The sequence below is a fragment of the Dryobates pubescens genome, chromosome 12 (genome assembly GCF_014839835.1).
Source record: "Dryobates pubescens isolate bDryPub1 chromosome 12, bDryPub1.pri, whole genome shotgun sequence".
NCBI classification, from domain to species: Eukaryota; Metazoa; Chordata; class Aves; order Piciformes; family Picidae; genus Dryobates; species Dryobates pubescens.
In genome coordinates, this window is record NC_071623.1 from 6,149,473 (window position 1) to 6,164,245 (window position 14,773).

At 46.5% G+C, this 14,773-nt stretch overlaps 1 protein-coding gene across 3 annotated transcripts in view; it reads right to left on the reverse strand.

The window, feature by feature from the left end:
• Nucleotides 1-14,773, reverse strand: part of SH3KBP1 (SH3 domain containing kinase binding protein 1) — a 189,874-nt gene that overhangs the window by 34,410 nt on the left and 140,691 nt on the right. For all 3 annotated transcript variants that reach the window (XM_054165907.1, XM_054165906.1, XM_054165905.1), the window contains 2 exons: nucleotides 6,264-6,365; nucleotides 2,226-2,277 (listed from right to left, as the gene is read on the reverse strand). In XM_054165907.1, the coding sequence (XP_054021882.1) occupies nucleotides 2,226-2,277; nucleotides 6,264-6,365 (154 nt within the window). The remainder of the gene's footprint in view (nucleotides 1-2,225; nucleotides 2,278-6,263; nucleotides 6,366-14,773) is intronic.

A 14,773-nucleotide genomic window follows, 5' to 3' on the forward strand; every position in this document is an offset into this window, starting at 1 on the left:
TATGATTCTGGAGTCAATGAGCTGCTTGACAAATCCAAACCAATTAGATTATAGACTATTGACTCTCGGTGACTGGGACAGTGGTGTAACTTCATCTACTGATACATCAAGACAGAAGGACAGAGAAATTAAGTTTTTAAACAGAATCATGAATGGTTTGTGTTGGAAGGGACCTCCAAAGGTCATCTAATCCAACCCCCCTGCAGTCAGCAGGGACACTAGATCAGGTTGCTCACAGCCTTGTCCAGCCTGATCTTGAATAGCTCCAAGGATGGGGGCTCATCTACCTCCCTTGGCAACCTGTTGCAGTGTTCCAGCACTCTCCTGGTGCAGAACCTGTTCCTAACATCCGATCTAAATCTCCTTTTCTCTCATTTCAAACCATTGCCCTCATCCTGTCCCTGCAGGCCTTTGCAGGCAGTCTCTCTGCAACCTTTTTGTAGCACCTTCAGGTACTGGAAGGCTGCTCTTCTGACTCCCTGGAGCCTTCTGCTCTCCAGGCTGAACAATCCCAGCTCCCTCAGCCTGTCCTGGTAGAAGTGGTGCTCCATCCTGTTCAGTGTTAACACAAATTATCTGTCCAGGCTGCCCATGTTAATTTTGGTGTTTGTTGTTGCTTTTTTCCCATTGTGTGCCAGCAGTGGGGGAAGTGGCAGCAGTGATGCAGGAGGAGTGCATTAGAGAATTCCAGCCACAGTTACATTTCCACCACAAGTGCAATACAGATGAAAGCTCCAAGTGCATCCCATGCCTTGTCATGTGAGATGTTATGTGAATGGAACAGGAATTTGGTTTCTGAGGTCAGAACTCTCAAGCATGTAGATACTTTAACTGCCTGCATGAAGAGGAGTGTGCAAGAGAGGTGATTCTGCCCCTTGACTCTGCTCTGTGGAGACCCAACCTCCAATCCTGCCTCCAGTTCTGCTGTCCCCAGCATAAGAAGGACACAGAGCTGTTGGAGTGCATCCAGAAGAGGCCACGAAAATGATCTAAGGGCTGGAGCAGCTCTGCAATGAGGACAGGCTGAGGGAGCTGGGAGTGTTCAACCCGGAGAAGATGCCAGGGGGACCTTAGAGCTGCCTTCCAGTACCTGAAGGGGGCAGGAAGGCTGCAGAGGGACTTCATATGAGGGTGTCTAGAGACAAAACGAGAGGGGATGTTTCTGAGATGAGGGAGAGTAGGATTAGACTGGATCTGAGGAAGAAGTACAGGGGTGGTGGGACTCTGGAATAGGTTGCTCAGGGAGGTTGTGGATGCCTTCTCCTTGGGGGGTTATTCAAGGCCAGGTTGGATGAGGCCTTGAGCAGCTGAGTCTAGTTGAGACGTGGCCCTGCTCATGGCAGGGGGGTTGGAATAGATTATGTCTGAGGTCCCTTCCAACCTGAGCCATTCCATGGATCCATTCTCTGAGTCTATTCTATGATTCCAACACACAGACACTTTTGAACATTTGTATTGAGAGGTCATTTTAAAACTACAAATGAAGTGGTCTCGGGTCTCTATTTAAACACAGTTCAGTCTAACATATTCCCAAACCAGCTTTGCTAGCAGCCATCTGGTCTGAAGACATCACCAGCCCCTTGATATATGTGCAGCCCCATTATCTACATAACCAGATTCAAGATAACCCTTTTTAGATCTATAGTTATGGCTATAAAGTACTGAAAACCAAGACTAACTATGGCATAGAATCTGGAGACATTCAGCCAGCTCCAATATTAATTCAGTTTAGCAAGGTTCAGCTCAGATGGGGCCACTGTATTCCAGTCAAGTTCTTACCTGGCATCTTATAGATATGCAAGGAAAAAAAAGCTCTTTGTCTCTAGAATCAATCAGATTTGTAGGTATAGAGTGAATGCAATTTCCTCCTGCAGGTACCATCAGATTCCAAGAGATTTGGTCTGTAGTGCTAAGACACACACAAAATCAACTTCAGGCAAGGAACAGAAGCAGAGAGCTTCTAAAGGAATGTGCTCACTCCAACTCAGCATGTTTCAGAGGCAAAAAAAAGGTTATTTTTAAATGATGCAGATGGCTGGAATACACTTCAGAAGCAAACCATAGTCTTTCAGGGTCATCAGCTTTTTGCAGTTTGATTTGGATTTATCTGTTGCTGTCTAGACAACTCCTGCTTATCAGGTGAATCCTACAGAAAGCCGAATGCCTTTCATTTAGGCTGAGATGCGCTCACTGGCATGGACTGTACACAATCAGCTTCACCTTACCTGATCCTTGCTTGATGACAGGAGCTGAGGGAGGTGGTGGTTTCTTGGGTCTCTAAAATGCAATAACAGGAGAAAAGAGAGAGCTTCAACATGCCTGCAAATCTCACTGGTTGTAAAGGTTGCAGTTAATCACATGCTGCTTAACATCAATCATGACAAGCCTTGAGACTGCAGCAAATCAGGCATTCTCCTTGGACTAATTCCATCTCTCTGCTAGGATTTTTATGCTCTGCATGAGAAAATATCAATATTTGATTATTGGGGCTGCAACTGACAATCCTCCATTTATTCACCACACTGTGACTGGCTAAACATGCAGAAACATCCCTGGAGATTGTTACCTACTGCCACCAGTTAAGGCTTCACATGGAGATGTGGTAAAGAACAGGGATATCACCATGAGGGTGGTGAGACACTGGCACAGGTTGCCCAGGGAGGTGGTGGAAGCCTCATCCCTGGAGGTTTTCAAGGCCAGGCTGGATGTGGCTCTGAGCAACCTGATCTAGTGTGAGTTGCATAAAGGACGCAGGCAGTGTGATGATGGCTCTCTGAGTCTATGGCAAAGCCAGGGGTATTGCCATTCAGAGATTGGTTTTGGTTGGAAGGGACCTTACAAGTCATCTAGTTCCCAGCCTCCTGCCATGGGCAGGGACACCTTCCACTAGTGCAGGTTGCCCAAGGCCTCATCCAACCTGGCCTTCAACAACTCCAAGGGAGGGAATATTCTCAACCTCCCTGGGCAACCTGTTCAAGTCTCACCAGCCTCACTGGAAAGAATTTCTTCCTACTCTCCAGCCTAAATCTGCCCTCCTCAAGCTTCAGACCATTCCCTCTCATCCTATCACTCCCAGCCCTTGTCAAAAGTCCCTTCCTGGCTTTCTTGCAGCCCCCTTCATGTACTGGAAGGCTGCTCTAAGGTCTTCTTAGCCACCAGAGCACACTGTCAGCTCATGGTGAATTTGTTGTCCACCAAGTCTTTCTCCAGCAGGTCACCCTAGGGGAACCTGTACTGATGTATGGGGTTACTCCTCCCCAGGTGCAGGACTCTACCCCCGTCCTTGCTGAACTTCATAAAGCTCAGCTCTGCCCAACTCTCCAGCCTGTCCAGGTCTCTGAATGGCAGCACAGCCCTTCTGGTGTGTCAGTCACTGCTCCCATGCTTTGTCTCAACAGCAGACTTGCTGAGTACACTCTGGTCCTTCATCCAGGTCATTGATGAAGACGTTGAACAAGACTGGATCCAGTACTGACCCCTGGGGAACACCACTAGCCACAGGCCTTCAACTAGACCCTGCACTGCTGATTGCAAACCTCTGAGCTCAGTCCTCCAGCCAGTTATCAACCCACCTCATTGTCCACCCATCTAACCCGCACTTCCTAAGCTCACCTATGAGAATATTATGGGAAACAGCATCACAGGCCTTGTCAAAGTCGAGGTCCACACCACCCACTGCTCTCCCCTCATCTAACCAGCTGTTCACACCATCACAGAAGGCTAACAGTTTGGTCAAGCATGATTTTCCCTTGGTGAATCCATACTGGCTGTTCCTGACTAAGTGGTTTTAACTGGAAACTGATGAGTGAAATACATTGGTTTGAAAAGGCAGACAAGCATCAGATAGCAGGTAGCATGAATGAGCGTTAAGACTGATGATAGAAGCGTGGAGAGGCAGGGAGGAATGACAAAGGTCTGTGGCTGGATAAGATCACCAAGGTAATGATGGAGGTAGGCCAGGAATGAAGCAAACAGAAAGAAAATCAAGATTGGTTGAATGAGAACAGAACCACGGAGCAGGGACAAAGGCTGAGAGGGGAGACAAAAGCAAGTTGGATAAAGGAATCTGGTGTAGTGATAGAAAGTAAATCCAGATGGTCATTTAGGCTCAGGTAGTAAGCTCAGGGGAAAAGACTGTAACTGAGACCACCTGAGAAGTGGAGACAGGGACTAAAAGCAAAGAATGTAAAAGGCCTGGGACAAATAGTCATGAGGACTGGAAAACTGGGGAGCAAACAAGGAGATGAGAAAAGATCCCAAGCATTTGTTCAACAAGTGTAAGACCTAACTGCAACAAATGCTTTCAGACCATGCAACAGCAGCCAAGGTTTCTGGATCACATCAGAAAATACCTGAAAAAAACAGTGGAAAAACAGCCTTTTCTTTCCCTTTTAGCACTGACTGGAACAAAGACAGCCAGCCTACAGTCCTACCAGTTACTTACTCAAGTGGCCAGGTCTGGGCCATTAAAAAAATGCATAAAACTTTACTCTCCACATTTACAGCAAACCTGGCTGCAGTTTCTGAGTGTCTGAATATTTCATTTATTCTTGCAAGTTATACTCATTACACTCTAAAGAGAGAAAGACCAAAAAAAAAAGGGAAGCTACTAAAAAGACACAGCATTTGTAAGTTCAAAAAGACCAAATAAATTTCACCACAAAAATGGCTAAAAGATTTTTTTCCCCTTCTCTAATAGGCTCTCTGTGTCTTGAAGTTTATGAATTCTGCCTCTTCTGGAAATCACCTTCTTTTATTATTAGGCCTGAAGCCAGGATATCCACTCTCCTATGGAAATGTGTGTTCATCTCCTGCAGTGTTTTGCTGCTCTTCTACCTTCATTTTCATTAATTATTATGTTAGCTTCTGTGAGTTAATAGTTGCTTTATTATGCTTTCCAAGTTATTTAATTTTTGCCTCCAGCATCCAATTTTATTACCAAAGACTGAAGCTGAGTGTCAGTAAGTCTCTGTTTTATCACAGGAGGCTTACCCTGTCTCTGTGAAATACTCAGCAAAAAGCCTGACTGCAAGCTCAGAATAGCCACTGGTGCTTAGAAATGTTCCCCAAATGGAATGGACTTTGGGGGGAAGGGACTCATAGAATGGTTTGGCTTGGAATGGATCTTGAAGATCATCTGGTTCCAACCCCCCCCTGCCATTGACAGGGACACCTTCCACTAGAACAGGTCACTTAAGGCCTCATCCAACCTGACCTTGACTACCTCCAGGGAGGGGGCATCCACAAGCTCCCTGGGCAACCTGTTCCAGTGTCTCAGCAGCCCCACTGGGAAAAATGCCTTCCTTATCTCCAGTCTAAATCTGTGCTCCTCAAGCTTCAATCCATTGCCCCTCATCCTGTCACTACAAGACCTTGCAGAAGTCCCTTCCCAGCTTTCCTGTAGGCCCCTGCCAGGTACTGGAATCATAGAAGGCTGCTCTAAGGCCTCCCTGGAGCCTTCTCTTCTCTGGGCTGAAGAGCCTCAGCTCTCTCAGCTTGTCCCCACAGGGGAAGTTCTCCATCCTTCTAATCATCTTCATGACCCACTCCAGCAGCTTCATGTCCCTCTTATTCTGGGGAGGCACCAGAACAGGAGGCTGTGCTCCAGGTGGGGTCTCACCGGAGCAGAGTAATCCAGGAAGCTGCAGGATTTCTAACTACTGTTTGGGAAATAACACCACCACCTCCTTCAAATAAACAGAAGCCTAAAAAAAACCTTCTGCATTGATATTCTGCCTTCTTTTTCAATAATTCTGAGAGAGGCTCTGAGATTCCAAAGGCTCATTGTTGACTTTCAAACCTCAACAGTTAAAAGCTCACCCTTTTCATTCTGGAGCAGTGCTTGAGTGCTGTCAATCAGCATGCAGGTGTTATGCTAGGTTTTCATCTCCCACCACAAAGACAATGGAGAAGAGTTAACAATTCTGGTCATAAGTGACCTGACTCAGTAAATTCCCCTGGGACATTCAGTTCCAATCTCTCTCAAAATCAGCATGCAGGACAAAGAGCTTTCAGGGCAAAGCAGTGGGGGCTGACTGACAGGATGGGTCAATCAAAGAAAGTTCATAGTATGACTAAGTGCCACACATTCTCTTCCTGGATGCTTTGTAACCCAGATCTCTGCTTCCTTTAACCTATTTTTCATTACTGAGTCAGAAGTAAAACTATGTCAAAATGCTGTTGTCAAAAGAGAATTCCTTTCAACTCCACTTTCATTCTGTGTTCTGAAGCAAAAGGGAAAGAACACACCAGTGACTGCTTACCTCTTTTTCAAAGTCAGGTGGAAGAAGCTTGACAAAGTTGTCTGGAAACACACCTCGTCTGCCATTGAGTTCTCCTTCCCACCACCCCACATCAATGCAATCCTGCAAGACAGCAAAACAGAATGAAAATCACAACGTGCTGGGGTGCTGAAGTGCTCTTTTGCATAATGGCTTGCCTTTTGGCTAGAACATGACAAATGACTGCAGTGCCAGGTTAACAGGGTTATCTGCCAGAGAAAAACGTCAGTGATCAACCCTCATCACATTATCACACAGAGCAGCTCCCAGAGAACAATAAACCTGCTGTAAGAGCTCAAGAGCTTGTCTGTGTCAAAGCAAAACACAACTCCACCATTTGATCTGTTCAATCAGTAAGCACTTTGACTACTTATAATGCAACAGAAGGGTTACAAAGCTGGGGAGGGGTTTGGAGCACAAGCCCTGTGAGGAGAGGCTGAGGGAGCTGGGGTTGCTTAGCCTGGAGAACAGGGGGCTCAGGAGAGACTTTATTGCTGTCTACATCTACCTGAAGAGGTTGCAGCCGGGTGGGGGTTGGTCTCTTCTGCCAGGCACCAGAACAAGAGGACACAGTCTCGAGCTGTGCCAGGGGAGGTTTGGACTGGATGTCAGGAAGAAATTCTTCACAGAAAGAGCGGCCATTGGAATGTGCTGCCCAGGGAGGTGGTGGAGTCACCATCACTGGAAGTGTTTAAAAAGAGACTGGATGAGGCACTCGGTGCCATGGTTTAGTTGATTAGATGGTGTTGAGTGACAGGTTGGACTCAATGATCTCAAAGGTCTTTTCCAACCTGGTTAATTCTGTATTCTATTTTCTTTCCTGCCTTCATTTTACAGAAAGGCAGTGACTTAATTAAGCAACATATATCCCAGGTGCTAAAAATGCTCCTTTGTTTTCCATACTTTCAAGAAACTGGACAGGCTGGAGAGGTGGCTGAGAAGAATCTCATGAGGTTCAATAAGGCAAAGTGCAAGGTCCTGCACATAGGTCAGGGCAACCGTATTAATAGACGCTGAGGGATGATGAAACTGAGAGCAGCACTGAGGAAAAGGACTTGGGGGCACTGGTAGGTGAGAAGCTGGACATAAGCCAACAGTGTGCACTTGCAGCCCAGAAGGCGAATGGCAGCCTGGGCTGCATCAAAAGCAGCATGGCCAGCAGGCTGAGAGAGATAATTCTGCCACTTTATTCTGCTCTGTTAAGACCTCACCTGCAGTGCTGCATCCAGCTCTGGAGCCCTCAACACAGGAAGGACATGGACCTGATGGAGCAGGTCTAGGGGAGGGCCACAAAGATGATCAGAGGGCTTGAGCACATCTCCTATGAGGACAGGCTGGGAGAGCTGGGGCTGTTCAGCCTGGAGAAGAAAAGGCTGCAGGGACACCTTAGAGCTAGATTTGAGTATCTGAAGAGGACCGAAAGGAAGGCTGGGGAGGGACTGTTTAGAAGGGCTTGGAGTGATAGGATGAGGGGCAAGGGTTTGAAACCAGAGTAGGACAGATTTAGGCTGGACATAAGGAAAAAGTTCTGCACAGTGAGAGTGGTGAAATACTGGAACAGACACAATACAGCATTAACCAGGTCGGAAAAGACCTTTAAGATCATCAAGTCCAACCTATCACCCAACACCATCTAATCAACTAAACCATGGCACTAAGTGCCTCATCCAGGCTCTTTGTAAACACCTCCAGTGATGGTGACTCCACCACCTCCCTGGGCAGCACATTCCAATGGCCAATCTCTCTTTCTGGGAAGAATTTCTTCCTAACATCCAGCCTAGGGATGCGTTTGAGGCCCTGTCCCTGGAGACATTCACGATCAGACTGGATGTGTGCCTGGGCAGCCTGGTGTAGTTGGAGGAGTCCCTTCTGCCTGCAGGGGTGTTGGACAAGATGACCTCTGGAGGTTACTTTCATCCCAAACCATTCTATGCTCTATGCCAGACTGAGATAATCAGGTAGCCATGTATGGCACAGGCAGGCACCGTGCAGGATGTTGTTCTTACCCTCATTCATGACGTGCAGGCACCCTCCCACTTGGCTCTATCTGCTTGCACAGCCCAGTAATGAGTGCACTCAACTGTTCTGTCACACGGTGTGTTTTAAAATGCCCTCCACCTCCCACACTGCTAATCTGAAATTGCCAAAACATTTATGACCCAGTTTAGATATTTTTTCCATTATTAATGATAATTCAGGAACCAACTGCTGCAACTGCCAGCACCGTTCAGTGCCAGCTAATAATCCTGGCTAAACAGCACACAGCATCGGATATTTTCTCTCTAAACTGGATCTTTTTAACCGTCTCAGGACAAACAAATCTTAATGCTGTTTTCCCCTGTTATCATAGTATCAGTCAGGGCTGGAAGGGACCCCAAGAATCATCTAGTTCCAACCCCCCTGCCATGGGCAGGGACACCCCACACTAGATCAGGCTGGCCAGAGCCTCATCCAGCCTGGTCTTAAACACCTCCAGGGCTGGGGCCTCAACCACCTCCCTGGACAACCCATTCCAGGGCTTCACCACTCTCATGGGGAAGAACTTCCTCCTCAGGTCCAGCATGCATCTCCCCACCTCCAGCTTCATTCCATTCCCCCTGGTCCTATCACTACCTGAGGTCCTGAGCAGTCCCTCCCCAGCCTTCTTGTAGGCCCCCTTCAGATACTGGAAGGCCACAATGAGGTCACCTCAGAGCCTTCTCTTCTCCAGACTGAACAGCCCCAACTCCTTCAGTCTGTCCTCATAGGAGAGGTGCTCCAGCCCTCTGCTCATCCTTGTGGCCCTTCTCTGGACACGTTCCAGCAGCTCCAGATCCCTCTTGAAATAGGGGCTCTAGAACTGGAGATGGATTCTTATTCAATCCTTCTTTTAAAGTTCATTTCTTTACATGAAGATACTGTTTTGTGCACACATTCACTAATCCCTACCAGCTGCAGGCTTGCTTTTTCCTGTCCCCAGCTTGCCACTCAGGCTTACATAGCCAATCACCATGACAGATTTTCATACACTAAGTTAATCTTTAGGCAGCTTCTCTTTAATTTCCTCATCTACTCCGTTTGCCAGAGGAGGATTCTGTATCACTAAGCCAAAGGATAGAAAAAGATCTCAGAAATGAAAAGCTACAGAAGAGTTTTGGTGAAGAATCTCTGTGGGGGTGCCCTCCTGTTGCCCACAGCTGCAGGCTTGCAGTGACTCAGTGACCTCTGGAAGCCCATGTACAGTGCTGGCAGCAGGTGTCTTCATCATGACTGCCATTACAAGGACGCAAGTTCTGGTGTCTCCATCATAAGAAGAACATGGAACTGTTGGAGTGAGTCCAGAGGAGGGCCACAAGGATGACCCAAGGTCTGGAGCACCTCTGCTATGAGGATAGGCTGAGGGAGCTGGGTTTCCTCTGCATAGAGAAGACTCAAGGGGGACCTTAAAGCTTCCTTCCAGTACCTGAAGGGATCCTATAGGAAGGCTGCAGAGGGACCTTTCATGAGGGTGTCTAGAGACAGGACAAGGAGGAATGGTTTGGAGGTGAGGAAGAGCAGGGTTAGACTGGATCTTAGGAAGAAGTTCTTCAGTGTGAGGGTGGTGAGACTCTGGAATAGGCTGCACAAGGAGGTTGTGAATGCCTCCTCCCTCAAGGTGTTTAAGGCCAGAGTGGATGAGCAACCACTTGGGCAACAAAGTGTAGCTGAGAGGTGTCCCTGCCCATGAGAGGAGAGTTGGAGTAGATGATCTCTGAGGTCCCTTCCAACCTGAGCCAGTCTATGATTCCAGGAATGTAAGTGAGATCCAGTGAATTATGTAAGCTGGAGCTGCAGCACAGAATCAGAGTGAGTTCAGTCTCCTTTCAGCAGCTGCAGCTATTCTGTACCCACTCTCATCCTAGCTAAGGAAAGCTACAACACACTGCAGTCATGCTTCCTCCTCTTCTTGGGGACAGAACCATGGCACTGCTTGGTCTCTCAGCACACAGCATCCTCTGTTAACACTTCTGCTTAGCAGCAATTCTACTGCTTGTGTATTGGAGCAAACACTGTGCTGCTCCTTCCCTTGGTGCTCTCCATCCAACCGAAAAATAAAAAGCAGAAGCTGGTGGAGATGAAACAAAAAGCCTCAGCACAAGGCACCATATACTGCATAGTCTTAAAACCACTGCACTGAGTGCACAGCAGCAGCTGTGCCCAGTCAGGCACTACTGACAAGTTGCTAGCCCTGCTCAACTTTCCAGTTGAGGAGTACCGCTGGTTGCAAGACAAGGACACAAACTTCCCTTCAGTCATACACCATGCTTGGTTTGCTTTGGTGGCAGAATAGGTGACAACAGAGGTTGAACTGGCAGAGCTGCCTGTCTTTCACTAATTTGATCTCCACTTTACTCACTGATACCACATTCAAGACCACAAAGGTAAAAGATGCAGGCTCATACCCAGCAGGTGACACATCCCTCTCATGCCAAGCTGAGTCCCAGCTAGGAGCCTGCCAGTGACAGATTGCTCTGTCACACAAACAGGACTGGACTCTCCCTCCTGGAATGCTCACAGCTTCACAGCCTCTCCTTCTCTTCCATGTAGGCAGGAGCTTCATATACCCCAAAGGCTAAGGGGTTCTTATTTAATATAAAGCTCTCTCTCTTAAAAAAACCAGGCTAGGTTATTTCAGATGGGTTTATTTTTAGCCCATCTTCCTATTTTCATTCTGTGTCCCAAAAGCCCCAGATTCTACATAGCTCCTTCCCAGCTCCTGCCAGCTGTCATGTCCAAGCTGTAGGGAACACAGAATCACAGAATTGTCAGGGTTGGAAGGGACCTCAAGGATCATCTAGTTCCAACCCCACTGCCATGGGAAGGGATACCTCACACTAGATCAGGTTGCTCACAGCCACATCCAGCCTGGCCTAAACACCTCCAGGGATGAGGCTTCCACCACCAGCCTGGACAACCTGTCCCAGTGTCTCACCACCCTCATAGCAAAGAACTTCTTCCTAACACCTAAATCTCTCCTCTTCCAGCTTGGATCCATTCCCCCCAGTTCTATCAGTACCTGACACCCTCAAAAGTCACTCTGCAACTTTCTTGTAGCCCCCTTCGGATGTTGCAAGGTCACAAGAAGGTCTCCTTGGAGTTGTCTTTTCTCCAGACTCAACGACCCCAACTCTCTCAGTCTGTCCTCACAGGAGAGGAGCTCCAGCCCCCTGCTCATCCTTGTGGCCCTTCTCTGGACATGTTCCAGAACCTTACATCTGATAATGCCAGCTGCATCTTGTACAGCTTAAGAATTCAAAAAGGTTCATTTTTCTTCATCCATAAGATCCAAGGTTCTACTACAAATTTACTGTGTTGACAGTGCAGGGAAGGAAATAGGAGAGACCCATTGGAAATAAGACATTATTTGAGCTGTGGTTACTCCTTCCAGAAAGTGATTTTTAACTGGAGGTCACAAGCAGAATATTTCTCTACAGAAGACAGAGTCTGTTCCAAGATTTGGCCCAAGTTGTTGGGCCCTGATAAAAAAGATCCCTCAATTGTTTGAGAATAATAATTAATCACTTGCAAGACCCAGGATGGCTGAGTAAAGAATATAGCAGAGCAGATAAATTTTGCCCGTTTCATCTCTTTCAGGCTGGACCTAACCTTCTGACTTTACACTCTGTGACTGAAGAGCTTTATTCAGTAACAAAGTTGAAATGCTTTGATGAAATCTTTGCACAAACAGGAGAAAAAAATTATGTTGCTCACTGAACAGAACAGTCTCTCCCAGGAATTCACTCCGCTTGCAATGTTCAGTCAGCAGAACAGCTCACAGAGAAACAAATACCTTCCATGTCAGAAAACTGTAGCACTCCAGCACTCCAATTAAAGCTAAATTAGCCAACACAGACACAAAAGGTGTTATGCCTCTGAGCAGCCAAGATGCAGCATTTGTGCAATTACATTTTTGCTGTATTTAGAAATATTGGGGGGGGGGGGAGATAGAACAAAACATTCGAAGGATTGTTTAATGCTGTTTCTACTTAGATCACAGACATCTTAAGGCCAGGGTCCTAATTGTAGTTACTTGGCTCTATTTGAGCATTTTTACTTCTCCTTTAAATAGCTCTCCCTACCCTGGGAAGGCTGGACTCCCGATAATACCAGCAAGGTGAACTCGACGCTCAGGATAAAAGGAAGGATGAAGCTAAGCAGTGAGTCTAAAGCCCACACTGTGAGCTATAATCACAGGTTTCCAGATGCCTCAGCATTTCAGTGATATCTTCTCTAAGCACAGGGCAGGGGAAAAAAAAAATAAATCTTCTTTCCCTTTTTTCTCTTGAAACGTGTCACCTTCTTAGATTAGCAGGGCTGGATTAAACAATACTTACAACCAGACCTAACTCTTTTCAAATGATGCAAATCTTGAAGCACTGCCTGCATGCCAGATCCTGCCACTTCCCCTAAGCAGCTTGGCATGAACTTGGCATTTGTCAAAATTCAAATCTGAGACCTCCCAGGAACAACAGAAAGCCTTGCTCTGAAGGCACTGCTGTAGCAGTGATAACAAGGGCAGGAAGAGAACCTCAGCATGCACTTCAAGAAGAATTATTATAAATATACCAACAAGAGCAACATTCAAGTGCTGGCTGCTCCCTTCTCTCCTGTATTAATCTCAGGCTTCACAGTTTATTTAAGTGCTCAGTTCAAACATTAGTGTTTCACTGATGTTTCTAAAGATAGCAGTGAAATGTAAGCTGCACCTGGTACCACATTAAACATATTGATAGACCTTTATCTCTGCACAGACCTCACTTAATCCCCTTACTAATGGCAGCAGCCAAGAAATGCTGCAAGATATAAGTGCTAAAAATCCATTTGCAAACATGTAGAAGTCTTGGCAAAGGACAGGGTTAAGGCAAGAAGAAAAGAGCACAATTACTGAGACTGTTTCCCCTGTAACTTACCAAGTATATAAAACACTTTCAGAAGATGAACATACCTATTTGATCGTCAGTGTCCCCACAAGTTTTATACAACTGCTTTACATCATTGATGGGAAGAAACACTCATGACTCTATGCAATGACACAGCAGATCAAGTGGGGGGATTCTGCCCCTTTGTTCTGGTGAGAACTCACCTGTAGTACTGCATGCAGCTCTGGAGCCCTCAATACAGGAAGGACATGGACCTGATGCAGTGGGTCCAAGGGAGGGCCATGAAGATTATCAAGCGGTTGGAGTACCTCTGCTACAAAGACAGACTGAGGGAGCTGGGGTTGTTCGGCCTGGATAAGAGAAGGCTCCAGCAAGATTCTAAGAGCAGCCTCCCAGTACCTGAAGGGGGCTACAAGAAGGCTGCAGAGAGACTGTTTGCAAAGGCCTGCAGGGACAGGATGAGGGACAATGGTTTGAAATGTGAGCAGAGCAGATTGCGATTGGATGGGAGGAACACGTTCTGCACCACGAGGGTGGTGGAACACTGCAACAGGCTGTCCAGGGACGTAGTTGTGGCCCCTGGAGATCTTCAAGGTCAGGCTCGATGGGGCTCTGAGCAAGTGGAGGATGTCCCTGCTGACTGCAGGGGATTTGGAATATGTGACCTTTGGAGGTCCCTTCCAACCCAAACCATTCTATCTATGATTCTACAATACAGGAAAACCAAAATTACCTCAATGACTACCAGTAAATATGACTAACTTCTTCCCTTCTTTCAAAGCTACCACACTTCTGCTTAAAAAAACCCCCTCTGTTTTCTTGGCCAATTAGCTTTATTTTCAATAATCTGAAATATTATAGCTCTTTTTTTTTAACCCAGAGTGGAGAATACTGAAAATGTCATCTGAGTATGGAAAAATGAGTGATACCATCTGCCTTGTTGCTCATATACTGAAAGAAAAGCTGAAAGTCCTTCAATTTCTCCACATATTTCCATAATAAAAGGTTGTAAGAAATATCCGTGTGTCATTGGCAATTAAAAACTGCACAGAAAAATTCAGCAGTGAAAAAAAAACAACCCAGAGCAACAAAAGCAGGCAACAGACACACATTACATTAAAAGTTCATTTTTTAGCTAGTTTCCTCCTCTATCACATCATCTGGTTCCTGCTCCTTCCCCTGCTCATGGCCTCAACTCACTGGCAGGACTCTTGTACATAGCACTTACTAATTTCATCCCTTTAGGAGCCTCTTACATCCATTAGAGCAGCTGCTTTCCTTCACAGCCTATACTCAGCTGAGTTCTCCTTGGCAATCACTCAGCTAAAGAAAGGTCTCTGGACAATCACCTCCTGCACCAGGATGAGCATTTAAAGACGCTGCAGGAGAGAAAGCCAGGAGAGTTATTTTGGCAAAAGGGCCATACTTTGGTAACTGCCTATAAAATACAGTGAGGTTGAAATTAAGTTGCCTAACAACTGCTCTAAGAACTGGAAAATATTAAGTACTCCATACCCTAACATGGACCTCATAAGATACTCCTGCCAGATCAGGAGTACCTAGAGCAGGTCACACAGGAACACATCCAGGTGG